This window comes from Pagrus major, chromosome 7 (genome assembly GCF_040436345.1).
Source record: "Pagrus major chromosome 7, Pma_NU_1.0".
Classification (NCBI taxonomy): domain Eukaryota; kingdom Metazoa; phylum Chordata; class Actinopteri; order Spariformes; family Sparidae; genus Pagrus; species Pagrus major.
In genome coordinates, this window is record NC_133221.1 from 2,362,798 (window position 1) to 2,386,670 (window position 23,873).

A 23,873-nucleotide genomic window follows, 5' to 3' on the forward strand; every position below is an offset into this window, starting at 1 on the left:
AGTTAGGACGGCAGTCTGACAGGTCCGACCGGAACGCATTCAGATTCTTATCAGATGAATCAAGAACTGCACGGCCACGTCATGTTGAGGTACTTTCCATTTTCTGCTACTTTAGCTTCCAGTCTGCAACATTTCAGAAGCAAATACTGTGTTTTTTACTCCATTACATTTATTTTAAACTTTTGTTATCGCTGTACTGGCTGATGAAATTCTTCCAACTTTACCTCCACCTCTTCCTCCTACTCTCACTCTCAGTGACGATGAAAACCGAGTGGATCCCAGTTTCTTTAAGCAGGTCAAAGCCATCAAGAAAAACTGTAATGCATCAATTATCCTCAGGTTACTATTCAGATTATTGCTGTGGTTCAGTGTTGGAACAAAGTTTATTTGAATGACTTTTTCAAAATAAGGTGGTGTTGATTTTAATGACTATCAAAATAAAGTTCCCACCACAGGCAGCTGGTGGCCCCCTGCCCCTCAGACAGTCTCAGTACGCCCCTGCTCATCACTCCTCTGAACTAAATGTACTTTTTCACCGCTGTGAATATGAGAGTATCTGTGCTAACACACACACACACACACACACACACACACACACAGTGAGTGCACAGCATCAGCCGAGGCTCCAGAGGACACAGAGGCGTGGCGGATGATGGGAACATTATTTGCAGAGACTCGACCGGAGCTGATTATTGTCATACAGGATATTCAGAGGAAGCAGAGGAGGGTCGGTAACGACGGGTTAAACCTGGAGGACTAGTTCCCCTGACGCAGGCGGTGTGTGTGTGTGTGTGTGTGTGTGTGTGTGTGTGTGTGTGTGTGTGTGTGTGTGTGTGTGTGTGTGTGTGTGTGTGTGTGTGTTTGTGTGTGTGTGTGTGTGTGACCGCAGGAATACTAAGCCGGAGGCAGCGCGCTGAGGACCGTGACCAGCACTGTGGGACTATGAGGCGACGGGCTGCAACTTGTCTGTAAACCGAGCGACCGTCACACCGCAGCGCCACAGAGCCGAGGCACACACGGACACGCACACTCTGCAGTTGCTACATGCACGCACACACATCCATAACGCACACACGCGCGCGCGCTCCGCCAGGAATAGATTTGGAGGATGAACGGAGCGACGATTACGCAAGACGGGGCCGAGCCGCAGGGGGGCGCGGGGAGGACGCTCCGGTTCCAGCGGCCGCACGGTGAGTGACGGCGACACACACACACACACACACATGCACACGCACTCACACACACACACACACGCACACACTGCTGACACGTTCATATGAGATGCAAACATTCACACTTCCTCTTTCATTTGGGGAAGTGTGTGACAGAAACTGTTTTGCGCGTGCGCGACCTCGTGACACAAGCTGTTGATCATTCTCATTGATTAATGCGCGTGGTCATCATCACATCATCCAGCCTCACACACACACACACACACACACACACACACGCTTGTGCAGCATTATGTAACGTGGAGCGTGGCGGAGCCCCGGAGGTCTGTGGAACAGCATGTGCTGCCCGCGTCTCCCCCTGCTGCAGCCCGCAGAGGGGGCGTGCTGAGCGGCGGTGTTGGGTGTCCTCGCCCCGGTCAGTCAGGCGGTCCGGACCGGGGAGTGGACGGCGGGTCGCTGCAGGCTGAAGGACGCTCTGCGGGGATGACAGGCGTTTATTTTGGGATGGGGGGTCGGGGGGAGGGAGGGAGGGACGGAGGGGGCTGTAGTCCCAGTGACCCACGTGGCTCCTTCTTCTTCTTCTCGGTCTCTGCGTGAAGAAACAAATGGAGTCCAAGACGCTGAACGTACCGGCGGTGCGGCGGCTGCGGCGCGTGCGGTGCGACAGCACAGGTGAGGTTTGAGTTTAAAGAGCAGAATGATGATTTACCTGCAGTCTGTCTGTCACACTCACACACACACACACACACACACACACTCTGCATGAAGTGGTGCATGACATGATGATAAGATTCATTGATGTGAATAGATGAAAGATACTGCTGTTGTACTTAAAGGTGCATTCTGTAGTTTTAGTGAAGAAATGTTAATGAGCAGAGAAGATAAACAAAGTAAATCAACAAACTCTCTTTGTTTTCATGACTGAATAAACAAACTGACCTTAAAGGACAACACAATTTATACTGTTTTACTTTGTTTATATGTGGTGGACCCTGCCACCTCTCTAGCTTCAAACAGTGTTCTGGGACCTTATTCTCCTCTGAGACCAGCTTGTTTATTCACTGATGGAAAAGATAAATATTTCTTGGGGTATTTCTACTTTTTGCTACTTGACATTTTGCGGAGGCAGTTATCTGCTCATGTTCAGGGTTTACAGATCCAGTCTGAAGCCTCCTGAACTGCTCACAGACTCATCACAGCCGCCTCCATGTTTGATATTTAGGATTTAAAGTCTGGATGATTTTACGTCGTTGCTTCCCGAGCCGGACCACAACAGCCGATGAGAGAGGCATCCCAAATCAGCTGACGGTGCTGCGGCTAACATTAGCTAGCACACTGATAGAAACTTAAAGGGGCACTGTGAAGTCTTGGAGAAGAAATTCAAACTCAGAATTTTAATATATATATTTTTTTCATATTGTTCTCAGAGGAGAATAAGGTCCCAGAACACTGTTGGCAGCTAGAGAGGTGGCAGGGTCCGCCACATGTAAACAAAGTAAACCAGTATAAACTGTGTTGTCCTTTTAAGGTCAGTTTGTTTATTCAGTCATGAAAACAAAGAGAGTTTGTTTGTTTAGGTGCTAATTAGCAGCATGTGGCTAATTAGCAAAAAGTGAGCCAGCTCGGTCGGTGGAAGTTTCTACTGCGCACAACGTAGGAAATCTGTATTTTGTCATACGCTTTTTTGGCTTCAAAGCGCCAGTGCGCAGCTTCCAGCCGGATGAACGGGGCTGTATCCAGGTCTTAATGAAACGTCCTTGCTTTTCTCTGAAGAACGATTTCTCGTCTACTCGCTTTTTTTCCAAGTAATCCACCTTTTCAGTATCGGATCAGTGGACTGAACCAGACTGCGTTCTGAAAACGAGGCTTTTAAATATTATCAGCTAAATGTTCTTGAAGTGAAATGTGTGTGCACTCATCATGCACATTAACACACACACACACACACACACACACACACACTTTATTGGTCATGTGATAAAACCCTAATAAAGCCGCTCTGCATGCTTCTTCCTGCTCTGTCAAGTTTCACCACTTCCCGTTTGCCGGGGCAAAGTTTAGAGTTGTGCTTTGTGATTGGTCGATGCCCCCTCACTCTGGGCTTTACTGGGACAGTTAACGTGACTGACAGGTTATCTGACCAATCAGAGACACTGCATCCTCTGCCAGGCGTGATGACTCACTCAGAGCTCCTCCCCCTCTGACATGATGTGAGAAAGTTCAAAATCTGAACGCTCACCTGTAGAGCGCCTTCGTATATCAGCCTCCTGTTAAACACACACACACACACACAGTGCAGAGGAATACACACACACACACACACACTCAGTGGTTGTCGGCTGTTGAAGCCATGTCAGGAACACAAAGAAAACTCACTCAGAACCCTCTGGAGAAGACCTGGGTCCCATGGATGAATAGCAGGCTGAGCAGACGCAGAGGCTGTGAGTACAGACACACATACAGACACACAAACAGACACACATGGATACCACATTGTGGCGTCTTCAGCTCAACAAGTTGATACTTGCGCATTAAAGAAAAGGTGTCTGACAGCTTTTAAGAGCAGAGCGGTTTCTGTCATGTAACTGTTGGTTTGTGTTTTTGGGATCAGAGGATTTCTTCTTCTTCTTCCTCTTCACAGCTCGGAGTCGCTCTGTGACAGACCGGACGGCCGTTCACCCCAAAGGGTCACCACGAGAGCACGTTTACGCTCGTGTGCGCTCTTCTAATCTGACAAATCCCCAATCATTTCAAATCATTAAGCGCTGGTTTTGATGCTCTCTGCTCCCAGATGATGCAACGTGATAGTGCTTAAAACTAAAGGCAGCGACTGATCATCATTATCTGTAACGACTAACAGAAAAACTTCAGAGTAATTAGCAGTGCAGCGTGTCTCCATTCTCAAGGCTGTGGACTGATCTGATTTTATGTGACATCATCAGATTATTAACACAGACGCATCAATGTGAGCAACATTGTACTGTCGCAGCTGCTTGTTGGTTTAGTTCAGTGGCTCCTTCCAACCCACTAACGAACTACGTATTAACATTACTATCAAGAAGGAAGCTAACCTGAGAGGCCGAGCCTAAAAGGGTCTAGCGTTGCATATCGATTCTGAATACTTGAAATGGTTTCAAGACTCATTTTCCAAAGTATCGATCCAACTGAACCAGCTTCTCTTTCTCTCTCACTGAGATAACAGACACACTGCTCTGCAATGAGCCAAGAAAAGGTTACAGCCTTGTTATATTTATCTTTTAATAAAAATCACAACTCAGGAAAAGTGTTTAAAACGGGTGAAAAAATCATCTGAGATATGAAATGAGGTCCCATGTTGGTCCACCAGATTTTCAGCAAATGGATATGTTCAGGTCACCGTTTACCGAAAACATGAGCCCTCTTTTTTACGGCGTTGTGCTAAGCTAAGCTAACGCTGCTGGTTGTAGCTTCGTATTAAAGGTTCAGATATGTGTGTGGGTTTGATCTTCTCATCAAGATCAACATATGTCATAAATGTTGGACTGTTCCTTTAAGTTATGTCAAACCTCTTGTCTTCAAGTGCAGCACAGGTGTTTTAACACTGTGTGTGTGTGTGTGTGTGTGTGTGTGTGTGTGTGTGTGTGTGTGTGTGTGTGTCGCAGCGTCGGTGCCTCAGTTCACCAACTCCCCGACCATGATAGTGATGGTGGGACTGCCGGCCAGAGGGAAGACCTACATCTCCAAAAAGCTCACCAGATACCTGAACTGGATCGGCGTCACAACCAAAGGTATCACATGACGGTGCAGGATTACACCGAGCCTCACACCAACATGTGATCACAGATAACAACACAAAAACAACCGTTAACTCACTGTGTCTGTGAGAATCTTTATTTAGTCACTTGTATAAACACAACTTGTAAATGTTGAGGTCAGGCCAAGAAAGTGCAAATATTTGTTTTGTAGGTCAACATCTGGAAAACAACTGTTTTCTCATGAACATGCAAAAGACTCAAAATACATAAAAAGCTGCAAGGAACTTCTTCATTGTTATTTGTTTGACAGAAGACGACTTCTTCCAGCCTTTCCAACAAATTAATACAAGTATAATAGTGTTAAGAATCACTGAGAGATGTTAAATTAATTTGCTAAGAAGTGCTTTGTAGATTACTAAAAAAATAGAAAATCTTTTTGACATTTAACTCTAATAAATTGATCTTTGGTCACAGAAGCTGCATCTCTTCCTCTTTTGTTTGCAGTGTTTAATGTTGGCCAGTATAGACGAGATGCCACGCGTGCGTACAACAGCTTCGAGTTCTTCAGACCCGACAACGCCGAGGCCATGAAGATACGCAAGTACGACCCCTCAGCCTCACTGCCAACAATGTGTGACTTCACACGTCTCCTGTCCTGAGAGTATAGACCAGTAGATCTGTAGAAACAAGTGTGAAAGTGTCGTGTGTGTGTGTGTGGGGAGTAACTGTGATCCAAATCAGACCGTGTTTATTATATCACATTTTTAATGTTTGTTTTTCTGTTTCTGTGCAGAGCCTGTGCTGTCGCTGCCCTGAAAGACGTGACGGACTACTTCAACAGAGACCTGGGGCAGGTGGTGGTGAGTTCAGTTGTCACATCGGCTCATTTTCAGGTTCATCAGTTGTCTCATACTGCAGCTGTCTGTCCCCACTCTGTCTTGAAACGCTCTGTTTTAGCTCCTGTCTCTTTAAGGCCCACCTCCTGAACACCCAGTCGGCTCTGATTGGTCAGCTCACACACGTCTGAGCCAGCACTGTAACAACAACAGAGCAGCTGTGTTTAATCAGTTAGGCATAAATTATGCAAATGTGTGACGTGGTGACGTGGTGTGATGTCACAGAATTGAAGGCGGGGCTACTGACGAGGCGTTCAGGAGCAGTGTTTTCGAGAGGAGCTTCTGTTAACATTGACTTTTTTTAACTTTAAAGATCTTTTACATGCATAAGAACCAGTTTAACACACTGAAGGAAATGAGAAAATGAGAAAGTGTAATCAGGCTGTAGTCTGCGAGGTATTTCAAAACTGAGAAAATGATTGTAGTTCAGGTTGTTGATCGTGGTTGCAATTAAATAGATTGTGATATTATCTTTTTACCAGCGATCTGCCACCATCGTAACGGTCAACAGTAAGACTGATATCAGTGATAACAAACTGAGCTGCATTATTACATCATGTTCTTAAGTGTCAACAGGGGAAATTAATTTTGCTCAGACAGACACGACAATAATTAACACAACCATAAATACACAAAGACAAACATCACAGTTTATGAGTTTATTGCCAAGTAGGTTTTCATATACGAAGAATTTGCCCTGTTTAAAATAAGTGAAAACAATTATTAAGCTAAAGTAAAAAAAAAAAATAATACAATGAAATATATGAAAACATGTTTATAAAATATAATTTCTCTTATTGAAAAGAGCTGACAATTAAAATATTAGATATTGTATGCAGGGTTGTTTACAGTCTGTGGATTTGTTGTGTTGTGAAAATTCGACGTCATCATTAAAGATTACAGCACATTTAAAACAATACAACATAATGACACTACATATAAAGCCCCGCCACAGTAACAGGAAACGGTGACGCTGACATCAGTGATGACAAACTGAGCAGTATAGTTTCTTGTCAACGAGGGAAATTAATTTTGCTCAGACAGACAACAATAAATAACACAACCATAACTATGTAAGACAAATATCCAGAAATATTTAAAAGAAAAGCAAATTTGAATCCAGTGAGGGAATGGCAGACTCCGCCACTGACGATGAAGCTACTGGTGAGATAATGTCTCCCAGAAATAAAAATCTGGGTTTGATTTTGTCAAAATTAAACTTTCAGAATTTTATTAATTTAGATTTGTTTTCTATTTCTTAGGCAGCATAAAGGGAATGATTTGTCTCCATATTATATCAGTGTGATCTTTAAGTATTTAAGTTTTATATTATGATTTTATTTAATTTTTTTCATACATGCAGCACCCACAAATCAAACTTTTTGAGGTTTGTAGTCTCGCTTGTTTGGTCACTCGTCACATTCGTCTCTGCAGGTGTTTGATGCCACCAACACGACCGCAGAGCGCAGAGAGGTCATCCTCAGCTTTGCCAAAGAGAACGGATACAAGGTTTGTTTTTCTTTTCCTTCATTACAGATGAAAACCTGAAAAATCTAAATTCTGCTACAGCTTCTCGCTCTCTCTCGTCCCACCTGCGCAGGTTTTCTTTGTGGAGTCGATATGTGACGATCCAGAAATCATCGCTGAGAATATTAAAGTAAGTGAAGTGTGTGTGTGTGTGTGTGTGTGTGTGTGTGTGTGTGTGTGTGTGTGTGTGTGTGTGTGTGTGTGTGTGTGTGTGTGTGTGTGTGTGGTGTGTGTGTGTGTGTGTGTGTGTGTGTGTGTGTGTGTGTGTGTGTGTGTGTGTGTGTGTGGGCAGGAAGTTGTGTTTCCAGGATCACTGTCGGAGCCGAGCTTCGAGCCAGGAGCTGCTTTGAACCAAAGCCCAGCGTGTTTCTTATTTCTTACTGGTTGTCGGGCTGAAGTGAGGACGTCCTGCTCAGAGCTTTAGTCACAGTGTGCCAGGTCACGTGTGTGTTGGAAGGATCTGATGTGTCGTTTGTTCCAAAACAAGATATTTCTGCACATACGGAGAACATTTCTCCTGCTGTTAACTTCTTTTAGCCTCCCTTCCTTTTTTATGTTCAGCTCAGTTTGGCTCATTTACAGTTCGGTTCAACTGACTTTGATTGTCTGTCTTTGTGTGAAGTCATTGAATACCTTTTTTTAAAAATATGTGAGGCTGCAAAAAAACAAGTATTTTCCTTGATCACCACGCTGACCCTCACTGGGTTTGCTGCGTTCACACTGAAACAAGTCGGCGCTTCAGAGACACTCTGTGGAGTTTTGACCACTGGTGGCGCTGATGAGCGTTGATGTTTCTGTGAGTGGGTCCATGTTTGGGTTGTATTGTTGTATCAACAGAGAAAACATGCAACTAACATGAACGAACAAACAAAGACGACTTTAAGCTTAAAAAAACACAGTAAACACAACTTTCACACTGAAATGAAACATAACTTAAAGAGACCACGAGGAACTTTTCAGTGTTTATGAAACCGTCTCTGATTCCTCTGATGATTTTAAACGACCTGTTACAGCAAACGAGACCATCAGCGAACAGACTGCTGTGTTTATATAGTTATTATTAACGCCTGTGCTCGTGTCCGATCACATGTAAAATCACATATAAAATCACATATGAATACATCACATCTTCCCGATCCATCCTGCTTCAAAACACGCTGCCGGCACACGCTAGCAAAGATCTTTACAACAGCAGGCGCAGGTGTCGTACCGCTTTTGTCCAAAGGGGGCGCTAGAATCAATTAAAAACTGAAAGTTCCTCGTTGTCTCTTTTAATGTTTGTTTACAAGAAAACTCCACAGGGAGGCTTAAAGATTTATACACTCCGGAAACTGTTCAGGAAAGAAAAACTCTTTTATTCTGGACAAAGGTCAGAAATGGAGAAAAAAACATGCATGTTACAAAATGTAAAAGCGTCGTGGACAAAACCTCAGTGTTGGTATTTCAAGAGTTTCTCAAGACAAATTATTTGAAGGTCATTGTAATTTTTCATTAATTTATAGAACATTTTTTGGCATCTGTATGAACGGATGTTTAAGTTGCATGTCGTAGTCATTTAAAAAGATTTTGGATTATTTTTTTCTTCTTTGACACAAATATTTGATGATTCTTAAAGATAAAAAGAGCAAATTCTCAATAAATGTGATCAGTTAAGAGCAGCGCTGCACAAAGTGGCACTGAAATGAAACATGACTTATGTTTAGTTACATAAACCTCCTCTGGGTGAGAGAAAACCTTGGACGAAGGGCTGACATGGAGAAAAAACTGCACATTACAAAATTATTAAAAAAAGCTTAGTGTGGATATAATCTCAGTCTTGACTAAATAAGTTGGTATTTAAAGAGTTTATCTATATAAATGGTTCTGGTAGTTGGCATCTGCATGAACAGATTCACCTTTAAGTGTCGTAGTCACAGATTTTAAGATTTCCGTTTTATCTTGAATCTTTTCTTCAGTCTGAATTTGTGACATTCACAAGATGAAAAGAGCACATTTACAATAAATTTGATCAGTTAAGAGGATCTGCTGAACAAACCTGACAGATGAAACTAATACATTTAAATAATAAATATCAAAAGTGATGTTGGACATGAGATGAGGTCGTGTGCTGCAGTTTGATGTCTCCCTCAGACTCTCTCTCTGTCTCTGAACAGCAAGTGAAGCTGAGCAGTCCTGACTACATCGACTGCGACAAAGAGGAGGCGGTGGCCGACTTCCTGAAGAGGATCGACTGTTACAAGATGACCTACGTCCCGCTGGACGACAACAAGGACAGGTGACGGCATCTCAGAGCCGGCCCAGTGTTCCTGTTTACATCTGGATGATTCCCACCAATCACATCCAGTTTCATCTGGGAGTTTTTTAGTATTTTTATGATCTTTCTTGACAATGTTTTAAAAAATCATGTTTCCAAAGCTGCTGTCGTACGTGAAGGGAACGTGTTCAGAGTGCAATTAATGAATCTGAATTAGCACCTTATATTGACAGCCCTAATAAAAATACATCTTAAAAACAAGACACTCCAGATATTGTAGAAAGCATATTATTGTAGAAATACATTTTTTTTTTGCAGTTTTTTGCAGTTTTGTGAGCTGCTAAAGTGTTGGTTTTTTTGGGATATTTAGGAAAATAAAGAACAGCAGGTTTATGTAACAGAACTACAGTATATTTAGTTGTGATAATGTTGGTTTTTTTTGGTGCATAAACTGATTTTCATCCTTCTTCTCGTCTTTGCAGGAACTTGTCGTACATCAAGATCTTCAACGTGGGCAGCAGGTACCTGGTGAACCGGGTCCAGGACCACATTCAGAGCAGGATCGTCTACTACCTCATGAACATCCACGTCACCCCGAGGTCCATCTACCTGTGTCGCCACGGAGAGAGCGAGCTCAACCTCATGGGTCGCATCGGGGGAGACTCGGGGCTGTCGCCTCGCGGGGCGAAGGTCAGGAGGGAGAGTGTGTGTGTGTGTGTGTGTGTGTGTGTGTGTGTGTGTGTGTGTGTGTGTGTGTGTGTGTGTGTGTGTGTGTGTGTGTGTGTGTGTGTGTGTGTGTGTGTGTGTGTGTTTTGAATATGTGACACATCCTGTTTCTATTCTCATATCCTGTGTGTGTCTGTTAGTTTGCCAGCGCTCTGGGTGCCTACCTGCGTGGGCAGTGTATCAGTGACCTGAAGGTGTGGACGAGCCACATGAAGAGGACCATCCAGACTGCAGAGGCTCTGGGAGTCCAGTACGAGCAGTGGAAGGCCCTCAATGAGATCGACGCTGTGAGTGTTGTTGTTCTCTCAGAAGGTTACAGTCGGAGGAGGAGAGTTGTGTGTTTTAGACTCTGTTTTTCTGTGTCTGCTGCCTCAGGGGGTTTGCGAGGACATGACGTACGAGGAGATCCAGGAGAATTACCCAGAGGAGTTTGCACTGAGGGACCAAGACAAGTATCGCTACCGCTACCCTAAAGGAGAGGTGAGGGAGGAGAGAGTCGTTAATGAGGAAAGGTTTTCGAACAGGGCCGAGAGGTGGAGGAACAATGTTAAGCTGTACGTCAAATTAACCTCTGTGTGTCCTAACAGTCGTACGAAGACCTCGTCCAGCGTCTGGAGCCCGTCATCATGGAGCTGGAGAGGCAGGAGAACGTGTTGGTCATCTGTCACCAGGCTGTCATGAGATGTCTGCTGGCCTACTTCCTGGACAAGAGTGCTGGTGAGAGGAAAGACCAATCAGGTGTCACCGTTTCAGACGCACCTTTTTCAGTCCGTCTGGCCTAAATGACTGTTGAAGATCGTTAGTGTCTGCAGCATCTGTTAAGACGTGAAACATCACAAAGTTTACACGCCGTCCTGCTGACACAGACTCACTAGAGCACCAGGTGTGGATTCATCCGCTGCTGAAAGTAGTCCCCAACAGATGCACTATTTCCTCCTGGTTGGGTAAAATTTGTCAAAAAACTACAGTGAGCAGGTGTTTCAGGAAATAAAGCAACCTTTTTTAAAAATGAAGCTTTGTATTTATGAGGTGGGAACAAATTTGAGGCGTGCGTACTTAGATTTGGTTATTATTATTATTATTATTATTATTATTATTATTATTATTATTATTATTATATTAAACTGTGATTCAACAAACTGACTTCTTCTTTGTTGTCGTGTGTCAGCTGAGCTGCCGTACCTGAAGTGTCCTCTCCACACAGTCCTGAAACTCACCCCAGTCGCCTACGGTCAGTCCCTCTGCCGAACATTTATCACTCCTCTGTTAACGTCCTCACCCGTCTACAAAATCTCTTATGTTTTTCTCTTTTCTCTCTCAGGTTGTAAAGTGGAGTCTGTCTTCCTCAACATCGAAGCTGTCAACACGCACAGAGACAAACCAGAGGTAAATCATTTTTATTTTTATTATTCAAAAACATGTCGTGTCCGCAGAGCTTCACAATCAATCAGTGGATATATGTAGAAAATGATCAGCAGATGAAAATACTGAATATATGAATGAAAATACTATAATAGTACTGTTACTTTTAGTACTTTAAGTAACATTTTCAGTGTAGGACCTTCTTTCTTGTATTTTTAGTGCAGTTTTATTGAGATCTGAGTACTTCTACTTGTTACCACGACTGATTTGATCCGGAGCGAATATCTGATTATCCTTTTTTATATTATGTAGACAAACACAAACACTGTTTATTATTAAATCGATGTTATTTGCCCAGTTATCAGCCGACCCATAACTTGATATCCACAGAGGTATTTACAGTGACGATAGTGAGGCTAGAAAAAACAAAAAGTAGTTTGTGATCATATTTACTGAGGTATTGGGTGTTTTTTTAGTAGATTAATATACAACAGTGCTCTGCTCTGCAACAGCAAAGCCATTATGGAATGTAACTAAGTATATCTACTCAAGTACTGTACTCAAGTCCAGTTTCAGGTATTTAATTTAATTATTTCCATTTTCTGCTTCTTTTTTTACCTCCGCTCCGAATATTGTACATTTACTTCACTACATTATGATTACTTTAGTTACTAGTTACTTCACAGACTCATGCTGCATCAGAGCCAAAGTATCACATTTTATCTTGTCAGCAATCTGATTTTTTTTTAGGATTCTGATTATCAGTCGACTCATCATATACACACATAAATATATGTATGATTTACTTTTACTTGTGCTTTAGATACTTAAAACACATTTGATATCAGAAACCTTAAAGACTTTTACTCAAGTACTATTTGTATGGGTGACTTTCTCTTTTACCAAAGTAATATTTTAACACCATGTCTTTACTCTTACTGAAGTAAGTGTTTAAGTCGGCTGAATAAAGACAAATCTATAACGGCGGCTTTGTGTCTTCCTCAGAACGTGGACGTGGACAGAGACCCGGCGGAGGCGTTGGAGACGGTCCCAGATCACATCTAGAGGAGGACAGCCGGTGTCGCGTCCACCCGACCCTCATGGAAAGTGGCCTTTTTTTTAATTTAATCAATCATTGTGTTCTTTGTTGTTGTGGTCATTGTTGTGAAATGGACAAACTTTGTGATATGAGACATTTTTCCTATTGCATTTCCATTGTAAATGCACTTTATAATGCAGGGCTCAGGCCAAATGTCTGATATGAAGAAGAAGCTTCCTTTACTGTGAAAAATGAGCTACTACTGCTGAACGCTGGCCGGATGGACCTCGTTGTGTTTTAACCAACATTCGAACAGCCAGCTTTTAACTTAACAACAGTATCTGACATGTCACTTTGAGCCGTTTCCCATCATGTTATCTCGTCTCCACATTCACAGAGGTTCAACACATATGAGTATACAAACGACTAGTAGGCAGATATGAATTTAGAGCAGCTGTGGTTGTGTTGGTGGTCGTCACAGCTGTACTAACTGGTTGACTTTGGTCTAAATGCTGAATGAAACTGGGGAAACTACAAACCCCACAGTCCTTCCAGAGTAAAACTAAAGAGGACATTTGGCACTTTAACTGCCCGACACCACGACGTGCCTCACACAGGTCAAATATACTCGATTACTCTATGCACCGTTCATACACACACACACACACACACACACACACACTCGAGGCTGTTACAGTGTGCGGTATGTTTTTAACTGACATGAGTCATTTTCATAAGATACAAGTGGGCATCTGGTGCAATATGTCTTTTTTTTAATGGTGGGAATATTTCACAGGTGACTGGCTGTTTGTTGTTTAGTGTCTCTGTGTTGTGATCAGGTTTTTACTTGGTTTTAGGTCAAGATCTGGGGCCTGTATCGTGAAGCTACATAGTGCAGCTCTCTTTGGGTTATCTGGCTTCATTGAGAAAAGACATCGTGATCTTTGATAACTGGTATCATGAAGCTGGTCGTCAACTGACTCGGTTAACTCGGGTTTTACAGAAAGAGTTCCTGATTAAGTGTAAAAAAAGAAAATTTTAAAAAACCAAAAAATAAGTTAATACGGTTTATTATTAACTTCTTTGATGTTATTTAATAGTAATAATAAGATTTAATAAGATTAAACTGATACCGATGAGGAAATTTGGTTGATTCAGGAGCAAAAGGTGATATTTAGTATAAAGTGTATATAAACAACATAATCCAACAACTTGAAAAGAGCCGACGCTGCGATAATAACCACATATGAAAAGTAAAGCTATAAATTAACGTGGCTGTTATCGTAGCCCATAACTACAGATACCTCACTCTGGTAAAAGCAGAAGTACTGATTCAACTTGTTTACTGCAGTAAAAGTAATCGAGTACAGGCTCTGACATGTACTCAGAGTATCAGAGTAAAAAGTCTCCCTCTGAAGGACATTTGTGGTCAAAGCTAACTGAAGCTCACGTCATATTAATATAATTCAAAGACTATTAAAGTTAAAGGTAGAGTCAGTAGGGTTTGTCCCAGCTGTTCCTGAACGCACCACAAAGATAGTTGATAGTTGAGTCTCATTCCCAGGACGTCAAACAGCCACATGTTGGGTTGGTAAAGCGTCCCGAGCAGCAACAAAGTGAGAAAATAAGAAAATCTCTGCAGATACGAGACACTAACACGCCTTTTCTCCCCATTCCAGCCTCCCTCTCTGTCTGTTTATGTCTTCTTACGTCTTTGTTTCGTCTCGCTGCGTCTGCCGTGCGTGATGTGCTCTGATAGGTCGACATCAGTCTTGTGATGTTGGGAAATAACAATAATCCATAAATCACCTCAGATGCATCAAACTAAAGTAACGAGGCTGTTTTGAAGCTGTGAGGAGGAGAAAGTTCAGATGTTTGTGTTCAGATGTAGAGAGGGAAAGTCTCAGAGATACTCAGGTACAGTACAGATACCTGGAAAAATGCAGTATCAAAGTATTTGTACTTCGTTACTTCCCACCTCTGACCATGCAGAACTTTTAATGCGATCTTAAGAACTTTCAATTGGATTCTGTATTTGACAGGAAGCCAGTGGAGAGCAATCGAGGGCAGTGTCACATCAGATCTTTCAGACGACCTGATCAACAGTTGAGCAGCAACATTTTGGACCACGTGTTAGTGATGGAGGCGGATGAAAAGGGAGTTTTAAAGATGGGACGATGTAAAAGCTTGAATTTGAGACACAATGTTTCTCTGCCGGAAAAAAAACAAACAAGAGAATCAGTAACTTGACATGTTGGTCCGGAGCGTACTTGCCAACGTTGAGACCTCAAAAATGTGGAGGACCAAAGCAGGGTTACAGTACTGATTCCTGTATTCTGGTGGCATTAAAAGAATGAAAACAACTTAATAATTAAAATGTAACAGCATTTTAAAAAATTACTTAAATTTAACTTTGAATTTTCAGAAAACGGTGCAGAATAATTCGACCACTTGTGTGAATCTTTAGCATAAAGCAATGTTCATCGCTTGTCATTCAGTGATTCATCACTGCCACTTTTTGTCAGCCTCTCGATAAAAAGTGACGCAGTGTGATGGACAGAAAAATCGGCGCGGCAGATTTTACAGCCAGTTTTCTTTTAAACTACTGAGAAGAAGAAACGTGATTATTTCTTTTTCTCTCTGAGGCGTCTGAAATGTGTTTAAATATTCCTTCTCTTCTCCATTTCTCTTTGTCTCTCACTCACTGAGGAGGACGAGGTGTTAGTGATTACTAAAAGGGGGAAAAAGTGTGGAAAATAGTCATGAATCAGGAGTAATAAAGGAGAATTAGGACCCCGGGAGGAAACCATGAAAAGCCCGCCGAGAAAATCGGGAGGGATCAGAGTCACAGCCGTCTAATCCACTAATCTCGCTCTGTGCTACAGGCCACTGATTACACTTTATAGTTACATTGTCCTCTGAGGGAGCAATAGAAAATACATTTTTTTCTCAGGGGATCTTTATTTTCAAAAAAGGGATGCCAGCACATATTAACGCACATTTCCTCTCAACATGACGAGTGTCTCCGTCAGAAAACTAGCATCTAAAGTAGCGAGCCGTCCCTTTTTAAAAAAAGACGCACCATAAGTGTAAGTCCACACGGTCAGATCAGTGCTCTGTTTGGTCCGACTGTATCTGAGCTCACAGCTCTTCATTTCTGTATGTTCATGTGCAGTTGTGCCTGTGTGTCCTGAGCTCTGTAGTATGTAGCCACAATCAGGACTGTCCTCGTGTCTAACAGCTGTGAGCGTGTGGGAGAAACGAATGTAAAGACAATGTCAATCAGTGCAATCAGTGATGTTGAATCTGTTTTAAAAGACTTTATTTTCTGAACTTGGGGGGGGGGGGGGGGAAATGTCACCTTTAAAGTCCAGGCAATAAAATGAAAATGATACCTGACTGTGTGATAACGTCATTAAAATGTTTAAAGAGACACTCAGGGTAAACACATGAACATACAAGTGTGTAAAATCCAGGATTTTAAATGATGGTTCAGTTTGTTGTACCTTGCATATTGTAACAGTTGATTTGTGTGTCTTCACTGTGAACACATTCAAAAAAGAAAATGATGCCAAAATAAATAACATTACAGGGGAAACACTGATACTGAGCGAGTTATCTCTGGCTGCTGGTGCCGGGCTGTGTGTTGGAGGCAGGGTGAGCTTCTCTGTACTGCTGACTCCAGCTCTGAGGCTCCTGTCCATGAAGCTGAGACCAAACAACACATCTTCATTAGGTACAAATATTCAGTTTAACGACTGACTCAAAGTACAACAGCAGGTAGGTAGAGTCTGGTAGACAGGTCACACTACAGGACTTTAAAAGTTGTCAGATCGTCACAGCTCTTGAAGTCATTGCAGTTTAAGTCTCATTCATGCTCCCTTCACATGAATGTTTCAAAAGATACAAGTGACGCAGGAGACGAGCAGTCCGCGTTGTTTGTGTGATGATTAGCAACGAAAAACAAGAAGAAAAAGAAAAAATATGGGTGAAAGAGCAAAAGAAGATTAGCCTGGAATTAGCAGGCAGCAAGGATCGTCTGCTCTTCAGAGAGAATTGAAGATGTTTTGTACATTTTCACTTGTTATAACTCAAACATTATATATATGTATATATGTATATATGTATATATATATATATATATATGTATACATATATATATATATATACATATATACATATATATACATATATACATATATATATATATATACATATATACATATATACATATATACATATATATACATATATACATATATACATATATATATACGTATATATATATGTATATGTATATGTATATATATATATATATATATATGTATATGTATATATATATATATATATATATATATATATATATATATATATATATATATATATATATAAATAAATGTTTTGCCGGATAGCTAACTGCTCATATTGTGCTTCAGCAGGGACAGCAGAGGAGCGTCTGCTCTCATTGGCTGTAGCTCCCTGCACGGCTCCCCGACGCGACCAGATATTTAGCCTCATTGAAATCTTTTGGGCGTCAGCGCATCTTTAAACAGTTCACTCATAATGACCGTCGTTCACAGGAGTAAGCTTTGATTTGCCTCTGATCTGGGGCTTATATATGTATAAACAGACAGATTATCAGCCTGGCTGGTTATCGGGGGGCCAATATTCAGCATTTTCCGATTATCGGTATCTGTGTTTTTGAGCCCCATTGTCGATAAATTTAAATTAAATTAAAATGCACTACTTTGGCTCTGATGCAGCATCTTCGCTGTCTGTAGTCACCACTCTGGTCTCACTCCGTGTCCTGCTCACACCAACAGGGACTTCCAGCAGTGTATCATGACACTTCCTGAAGTTGAACAACAGTCTACTATGGGAGAACGCCTGGTTTGGCCTCCTCAGGAGTACGTCAGAAAGTGTAAGAAGGTCGTTAAAGAAGTAGCCGCTGTGCGACTTAAATGTTGCTTAGTGATATTTGTTTCCCACAACTACACAAGCCTTTCGAATGCTTGGCCAACGCCGTAGCTGTCCCTCTACCATCGCTCTACCAGAGTCCATAATATCTGATCAGCTACATGTCAAAAGTAGGAGCTTATTAGCACTGAATAATTTGAATCTGCAAAGAAACTAGCAGAAAATGGAAACACTGAAGTAAAGTACCTCGAAATTGTACTTTTACGATACATCTTTGACTCTAAGATTTGTTTTTTTCTGCAAATGTACATCTGTTCCAATTATCGCTTATCGTTCTCCTTATTTACTAATAATCGGTATCGGCCCTGAGAAAAACACATCGGTCGACCCGTCTAAATCCTGTAGTGTGAACTTTACCAACAACAGATACTTACTTCACTCATGAACTCGAGGATTCTGGCTTTTGACACTTCAATTTCAGCACGTTGACCCCATCGAAACTCATGCTCGACTGGCTCCGTGTGAGGGATTCGCACGTACTCCAGGTATCTGCACGCACACACACACGCACACAATAAGCTTGTCATTTGTAGCCTTAATGTGAAACATTTTTTAGCACATTCATGAAAGAGTTGTTGCCATCAACGTGAGTTAGAATAATATCTAAAACTATATATCTATAGTTCACATTGTAGCTCTCATTCTTGGTGTGGACGGCCTTTATCACAGTTAGAGGGAACAGCAAAATGAACTGTGTGTCCTGAAACATCAACCAGCAGCACGGGTTAAAATAACAGAAATAAATCCACCACCAACACTTTGCTGGAGCGCATCACATAGAGCTAAAAACTAAATGCACAAATCTAACAATCTCTGGACAAAAGAAGGAGTCAACTGAAATGTAAGCCAGTGAACTGAGTGTGGGAATAAAACTATGTGTACACAGTGAAAATGTTTGGAGTCAGGACTGGTCCAGACCACTCTGCTGTCGTGGTCTGGATTCTCAGTCTCCTGCTGATCTGTGGTGTGGTATAAACCAGAGTCTATGGTCTGACAGACACTGGCTCTGAACACACCAGTACAGTTTCATGCAGTGGTCCCAGCAGGGCTTGAACCTGTGACCTTCTGATCACAGATCCGCTGGATTAGATGAATGAGCTATCACCAGCAGCTAACAGCCACCATCAGTGTTCACACCTTCAGACGATGGAGGAGGGGGGAGGATTCTTACCTCTGTCGCACAAACTCGTCTGTGACCACCTTCTTCACGTCACCAAACTCTTCATGTTTCTTTCTGCACAGATTTTGCATCATCAGGATAAAAAGAATGAATAAAAAGAATCACAACAATCAAACTCATGAATACGTCGTGTAACAAGTCAAGTCAAAGTTGCCTCACCCGGGGTCAACTCGGAGTTTCTTGAGAGTATTCCAGATGAGGTCTGCAGCACAAAACACAACCACACACGGCTCACACAATATATATAAATATGGTGAATGGACTAATACAAGTATGTGACTGATGTTCACTTGAAAAGGGCAACAAACAGCCCTCACTCACTTTCTTTGACGACTCCTTCTTTCATGAAAATAACACTCAGGATGACAAACAGCAGACCCATCTTTGGATTGGCAGGGCTACTGCAACACAAGCGCAACAAAGATCTGTCAACAAAATGTGATTCGGGTTCGATTCTCAAAAGCAACAATTCGATTTTATGCTCTGCCGTCGCTGGACTATTGTTTCTTGATTTGTAAAGATCAACCGATCATATATTTTATCAAGGCTACATGGTTTTACATAGTGTGATATAACAGTACAGCACACTGAGGCCATGTGGACAAATGTAAGAAATGTATTCAGAAACAACAGTTTTTTGTGTTAAACACAAAAACAAACAGTCACTCGACCGGATCACCTGTCCTGCTTTTGAATGTGATAATCAAAATTTAAAACTCATTTCCATACATTTTTGTTTTAAAATCAAAATCGTGACACCCCTGGCTGTGATGGTTAAAATGTTAAAATACCAATATGTGATAAATAAATAAAAAAACTGATGCAACAGTGTTATTTACTCACTTGATCGGCGAGGCTCCCTCAGCCGTCTCCAGCTTATTGATCAGTATGTACGTGTGACTCTTGGCGTCGATTTCAACCAGTTTGAGGCCAAATACCTGATTTAAACAGCGGAAAAGAGCAACACTGTGACTGTATTAGTGTAACATGATATCACTTTATTAAGACAAGGTTTAGCTGCTTCCAGTGTTTCCTCTGATCCTCTCAGACTGAACAAACCTGGTCAAAAGTATGTGCTGCTCTCTTCATGATCTCAGGGTAGATGTTTCTGTACTCCTTCACCACGTGTTTCACAATGTCTGGAAAGACGATGAGGAGACATTTATCAGAGTGTGGAAACATACGTCACACTTTTAACTACAGCTGCAACAATTAGTGAAAATTCTCTGATTCCAGCTTCTTAAATTTGATTATTTTCTGGTTTCTCTCCTCCTCTGTGACAGTAAACTGAATATCTTTGCATTGTGGACAAAACAAGACATTTGAGGATGAAACACAGATCGATATTTTTCCCTTTTTCCTGACATTTTGTGGTCCAAAAAAACAAATCAGTTAGTCGAGAATTGACAATTATGAGAGACAGGTTACATGAAACATCCCACAATCAGAATAAACAACACTGAACGAAGCTGAATAAACTGGAAAGCCAGCGTTACGCTTCTGCTATTAAACATATTTCAAGTTTTACGACACTAACTTTTTTTTCCACACACAGAAAGTCGAAGCACTTCGGCCAAAACCTATTTATTTTTTGGCCATATTTTAAAAACAGAGAGCGGCACAGATGAATGGAACAAGCAAATCACGCTTCTCTTCGTGCAGCTGACATTCATCAGAGCATCAGACGTTCCTCAAAATGTGTACAATACAGTCTGACAAAGATTACAACAAAGATTTTCTGACCCACGTCACAGGGTGACGTGCAGTGAACTTGTACAACTGTTCTCACTGTTATCACACATTGTATTTACAGTAAATGCAGCTGTACCTGCTCGTCGTACAGGAATTTTCTTTTGGTCTTTCACCAAGAAGTACTGCACCACCTCAGCCGTCTGCAAGACATACAGACAAGATGTGTCCATCAATCGTTCAAAATAACACTGTGGATTCAGCGTTTGTGTCTGTTTGTCTGTGTATTACCTTTTGGTCGACCTGTGCAGGTGTGACTTTCTCCAGCCCTCTCTGAACCTGCGACGTACTTGGCTGAGTGAATGTTGTGTCATCATCTTCTTCCTGAGTTATAATCATTCACAGAAAGTAAGACACTCAGGACATTTCTATGTGAACACAATGAAGGTCACATATAAAAACGGTTGTGGGTAAATTACTTTTTCAGCGTTGCAGTATGTTAGATGAGGAGAACTCATAATTATAGAGAACTAACACCTGAGCAGTCGTCTTAAGCAGCTCCATCTTTTAAAATCATGGCTCATGAAATAAGCAAATATAAAATCTGTAAAACCCACAAAGTTCAGTGTTTGTTAGGAGTGTCTGAGGCCCATTTCATCAACAAAATGATCAAGTTTCCCTCCACACATTTTGTTCCTCGACCGTGATATTCATCCTTCACTATAAGGATTCATGTACGAGCAGAGTTTGATTAGTAGGCTGCATTTTCACATTCAGCCAATCATGGTCCTGAAACTTAAACAAGTGCGATGTGGAAACTTGAAGCCTTTCAATAGATATGCGACTCAAGTCATTTTGTCCAAGTCTCAAGTAAGTCCCAGTTTTGTCTTGGGCAAGTCCAAAGTCAGGTCCCTTTCCCTCCCAACGATTCTGTAGTCTTTGCTTGAACTCTGACCTTCTCGCTCCTATTTACGTTGTAGCCGGAGCACAAAGAAATAAATGTGCTTTCACCTGTCACTGACTTTGTTCACCGACACATTCGTCACACACACCGTGACGAATGTGTCGAATCTTCAGCTGCACAGAGAAATGTGGGTAAGAAAAGCAGGCTGTCTTGTACGCTGCAAAATGTGACCAGATATAGGAAAACACCCTGATATTTTTGGCATACTGCATTTCACAAACTTTGTAATTTAGGACATAATAAATCTTTTTTCTGGCACACTTAATAATATGGTAGTATGGGTGCTGGAAAGCAGGGAAAGTATCTGTACCTTCCTAATGATGATATCATTACCCAATTTATGTAACCGGTTCAAAAAGTATGACAAATAGTCAATGTAATCAAACAAAAAGCAAATAATTTTATTAGGGCTTATTTATTTCTTAATTTAAAAGTTTTAAACAGTGACTTGAGTCGATTCGGGTCCAGGTCACAATGACTTAAGTCTTCATCTCTGCTTTTCAGTCAAGTAGTTTCTTCTGTGTTGTGTTTTTTGCAATGAGCTGGACTTTTTTGTGGAAAAAAACCAAATCAGACACATATTAACAATCAAAGCAAACTGATTTGATGTCTTAAATTACGTCTTGGGGGATGAATCGATGCATTAAGAGACTGATCACCAGATTATTCAACAATCAAAACAATCTTTAGTCTCGAACATAAAACCTTCTCGTGTAAAACTTGATATAGTTTCCATCAGCACACGTGTTTACTGCTGAGAGGAGTGAGGATATTTTGTGAGTTCATGTGTGAGAGACGCACTTACTCTGTTCTGAGTGGAGCTCTGAGCGTTGGACAGCCTTTTTCTCTGCGTCATGGCGACAAGCTGCCTGATCAACACAGAAGAAATACACCCACAGTCAGGTCGCTGAGCTTCAGACAGCTATAAACCAACAGACACATCAACTACAGCGCAGTTAAAACCGCCCCGGGGACACGGAAGTACCTCGGCGAACGTTAAAGCTAAAGAAGCCGCAGCTCTGTGGCTAACTAACTTAGCTGTTACAAAAGAAAAGTCGACTTAAACGACATTTAGCGTTCACTTCTCAGTCTCAGCTGACTGCAGCGATGCTAACGGAGTATTAATATATAAATATTCACTCACTTCGCCTCGATACAAACTCCTCAGGCGTTTCCAAACTGTCAATTTCCCGCTAGTGCGGCTGTAAGGTAGGCGCCTGTTGATGACGTAACATGAGTGCGCCGGCTGCTTTGTTGTTGTTTGTTGTTGTTTTTTACTGATGATTGAAACGATATTAACTTTAGTATCAATATAGTGGTGAAAACAAATAATATTTAAATAGCTGATTTTAACGGAGCCTATAATAATAATAATAATAATAATAATAATAATAATAATAATAATAATAAAAATAATAATAATAATAAAATCAATCAATCTTACAAATACACAGTGACAGTGGCCGTTCTCAGAACAATGTAAAAATAGACAATTAACAACATTAACACAGTTAATCAAGTCATAAAATAACCAAAAACAAAAGTTCAAACCAAATAAATCATGTTGTGACACATTTTCTCTTCTTTTTTTTCTTTTTTTCCCCCTTTTTTGTATTTGATCTTATTTCACTTTTGTCGTTTTAATTTCCTCCATGTTCCTGTATTTTATTCTTCTTTCATCCTCCGTGTCTGCTTTTATTTACATTTGTAAAGCACTTTGTGAAGAAAAGTGCTAAAATAAGTTTATTTCTATTATTGTTGTTATTATTATTGCTGCTGTTTTTGACATTGTTGTTATTGTCGCTATTATTATTAGTAGTAGTAGTAGTAGTAGTAGTATTGCTATTATTATTATTAATATTTATAAGTATTATTGTTGTTGTTGTTGTTGTTGTTGTTGTTGTTGTTGTTGTTATAAATAGGTAGCTCAATTACTGTACAAATACCTCCCGGAAGGTAGTTGAGTAATATTACTTGTGCCCCTGCTTTTGGCCTGTATCACCGCGGGGGGTCGCTGTTTGTCTGCTGGACTCTGTTCACACACAGCAGTTAATGTAATCTGTATAAATGGAGTTTACATTATAGACACAAAGTAGCGACAGGCCGCTCACATGTAGTTTTGTTGTGACATCACGTGATAAGTTTGCAGCTGATATAAGTAGTAAGTGTTTGGCAGAGAAGTAACGTCACTCTGTCTGTCTGTCTGGCTGTCTGTCTGAGACAAAGTCCAGCTCATACTGTATGTGTGGCAGGCAGGCAGACAGTTAGAGAGGCAGGCAGACAGACAGACAGACAGAGAGGCAGACAGACAGACAGACAGAGAGGCAGACACACAGACAGTTAGAGAGGCAGA

At 41.3% G+C, this 23,873-nt stretch overlaps 2 protein-coding genes across 4 annotated transcripts; one reads left to right on the top strand and one right to left on the bottom strand.

The window, feature by feature from the left end:
• Positions 1 to 1,739: 1,739 nt before the first annotated feature.
• On the top strand, positions 1,740 to 16,057 carry LOC140999618 (6-phosphofructo-2-kinase/fructose-2,6-bisphosphatase 1-like). 3 transcript variants are annotated; one of them, XM_073470112.1, is made up of 14 exons: positions 1,740 to 1,844; positions 4,814 to 4,939; positions 5,411 to 5,507; positions 5,700 to 5,766; positions 7,237 to 7,311; positions 7,403 to 7,459; positions 9,483 to 9,604; positions 10,066 to 10,273; positions 10,450 to 10,596; positions 10,685 to 10,789; positions 10,897 to 11,026; positions 11,478 to 11,540; positions 11,631 to 11,695; positions 12,677 to 16,057. In XM_073470112.1, the coding sequence occupies exons 1-14, from the start codon at positions 1,778 to 1,780 to the stop codon at positions 12,734 to 12,736; spliced, it is 1,389 nt and encodes a 462-aa protein (XP_073326213.1). In that variant the 5' UTR covers positions 1,740 to 1,777; the 3' UTR covers positions 12,737 to 16,057. The 3 variants fall into 3 exon arrangements, with proteins under 3 accessions (XP_073326213.1, XP_073326212.1, XP_073326214.1); XM_073470111.1 differs by lacking the exon at positions 1,740 to 1,844 and adding an exon at positions 3,426 to 3,613; XM_073470113.1 differs by lacking the exons at positions 1,740 to 1,844; positions 4,814 to 4,939; positions 5,411 to 5,507; ... (1 more) ...; positions 7,237 to 7,311; positions 7,403 to 7,459 and adding an exon at positions 7,777 to 8,125.
• On the bottom strand, positions 16,016 to 22,740 carry ndnl2 (necdin-like 2). The gene is made up of 11 exons (XM_073470114.1): positions 22,665 to 22,740; positions 22,326 to 22,389; positions 20,848 to 20,940; positions 20,696 to 20,759; positions 19,927 to 20,006; positions 19,711 to 19,805; positions 19,189 to 19,268; positions 19,027 to 19,069; positions 18,859 to 18,921; positions 18,062 to 18,176; positions 16,016 to 16,418 (listed from the first exon to the last, which is right to left on the bottom strand). Exons 2-11 carry the CDS (start codon positions 22,374 to 22,376, stop codon positions 16,326 to 16,328), a joined length of 777 nt encoding a protein of 258 aa, XP_073326215.1. The 5' UTR covers positions 22,377 to 22,389; positions 22,665 to 22,740; the 3' UTR covers positions 16,016 to 16,325.
• Positions 22,741 to 23,873: the final 1,133 nt, after the last annotated feature.

What these genes read in the sequence shown, in the direction of transcription:
- ndnl2 (XM_073470114.1), bottom strand. Translation starts at nt 22,376, where the DNA reads ATGACGCAGAGAAAAAGGCTGTCCAACGCTCAGAGCTCCACTCAGAAC. An exon ending in CTGCACAGGTCGACCAAAAG is followed by an intron (nt 20,760 to 20,847) that starts GTAATACACAGA and finishes TATGTCTTGCAG; the next exon opens with ACGGCTGAGGTGGTGCAGTA. An exon ending in AGAAGGAGTCGTCAAAGAAA is followed by an intron (nt 19,070 to 19,188) that starts GTGAGTGAGGGC and finishes TTTGTGCTGCAG; the next exon opens with ACCTCATCTGGAATACTCTC.
- LOC140999618 (XM_073470111.1), top strand. Translation starts at nt 3,523, where the DNA reads ATGTCAGGAACACAAAGAAAACTCACTCAGAACCCTCTGGAGAAGACC. An exon ending in CCAAAGAGAACGGATACAAG is followed by an intron (nt 7,312 to 7,402) that starts GTTTGTTTTTCT and finishes CCACCTGCGCAG; the next exon opens with GTTTTCTTTGTGGAGTCGAT. An exon ending in CCCTCAATGAGATCGACGCT is followed by an intron (nt 10,597 to 10,684) that starts GTGAGTGTTGTT and finishes CTGCTGCCTCAG; the next exon opens with GGGGTTTGCGAGGACATGAC.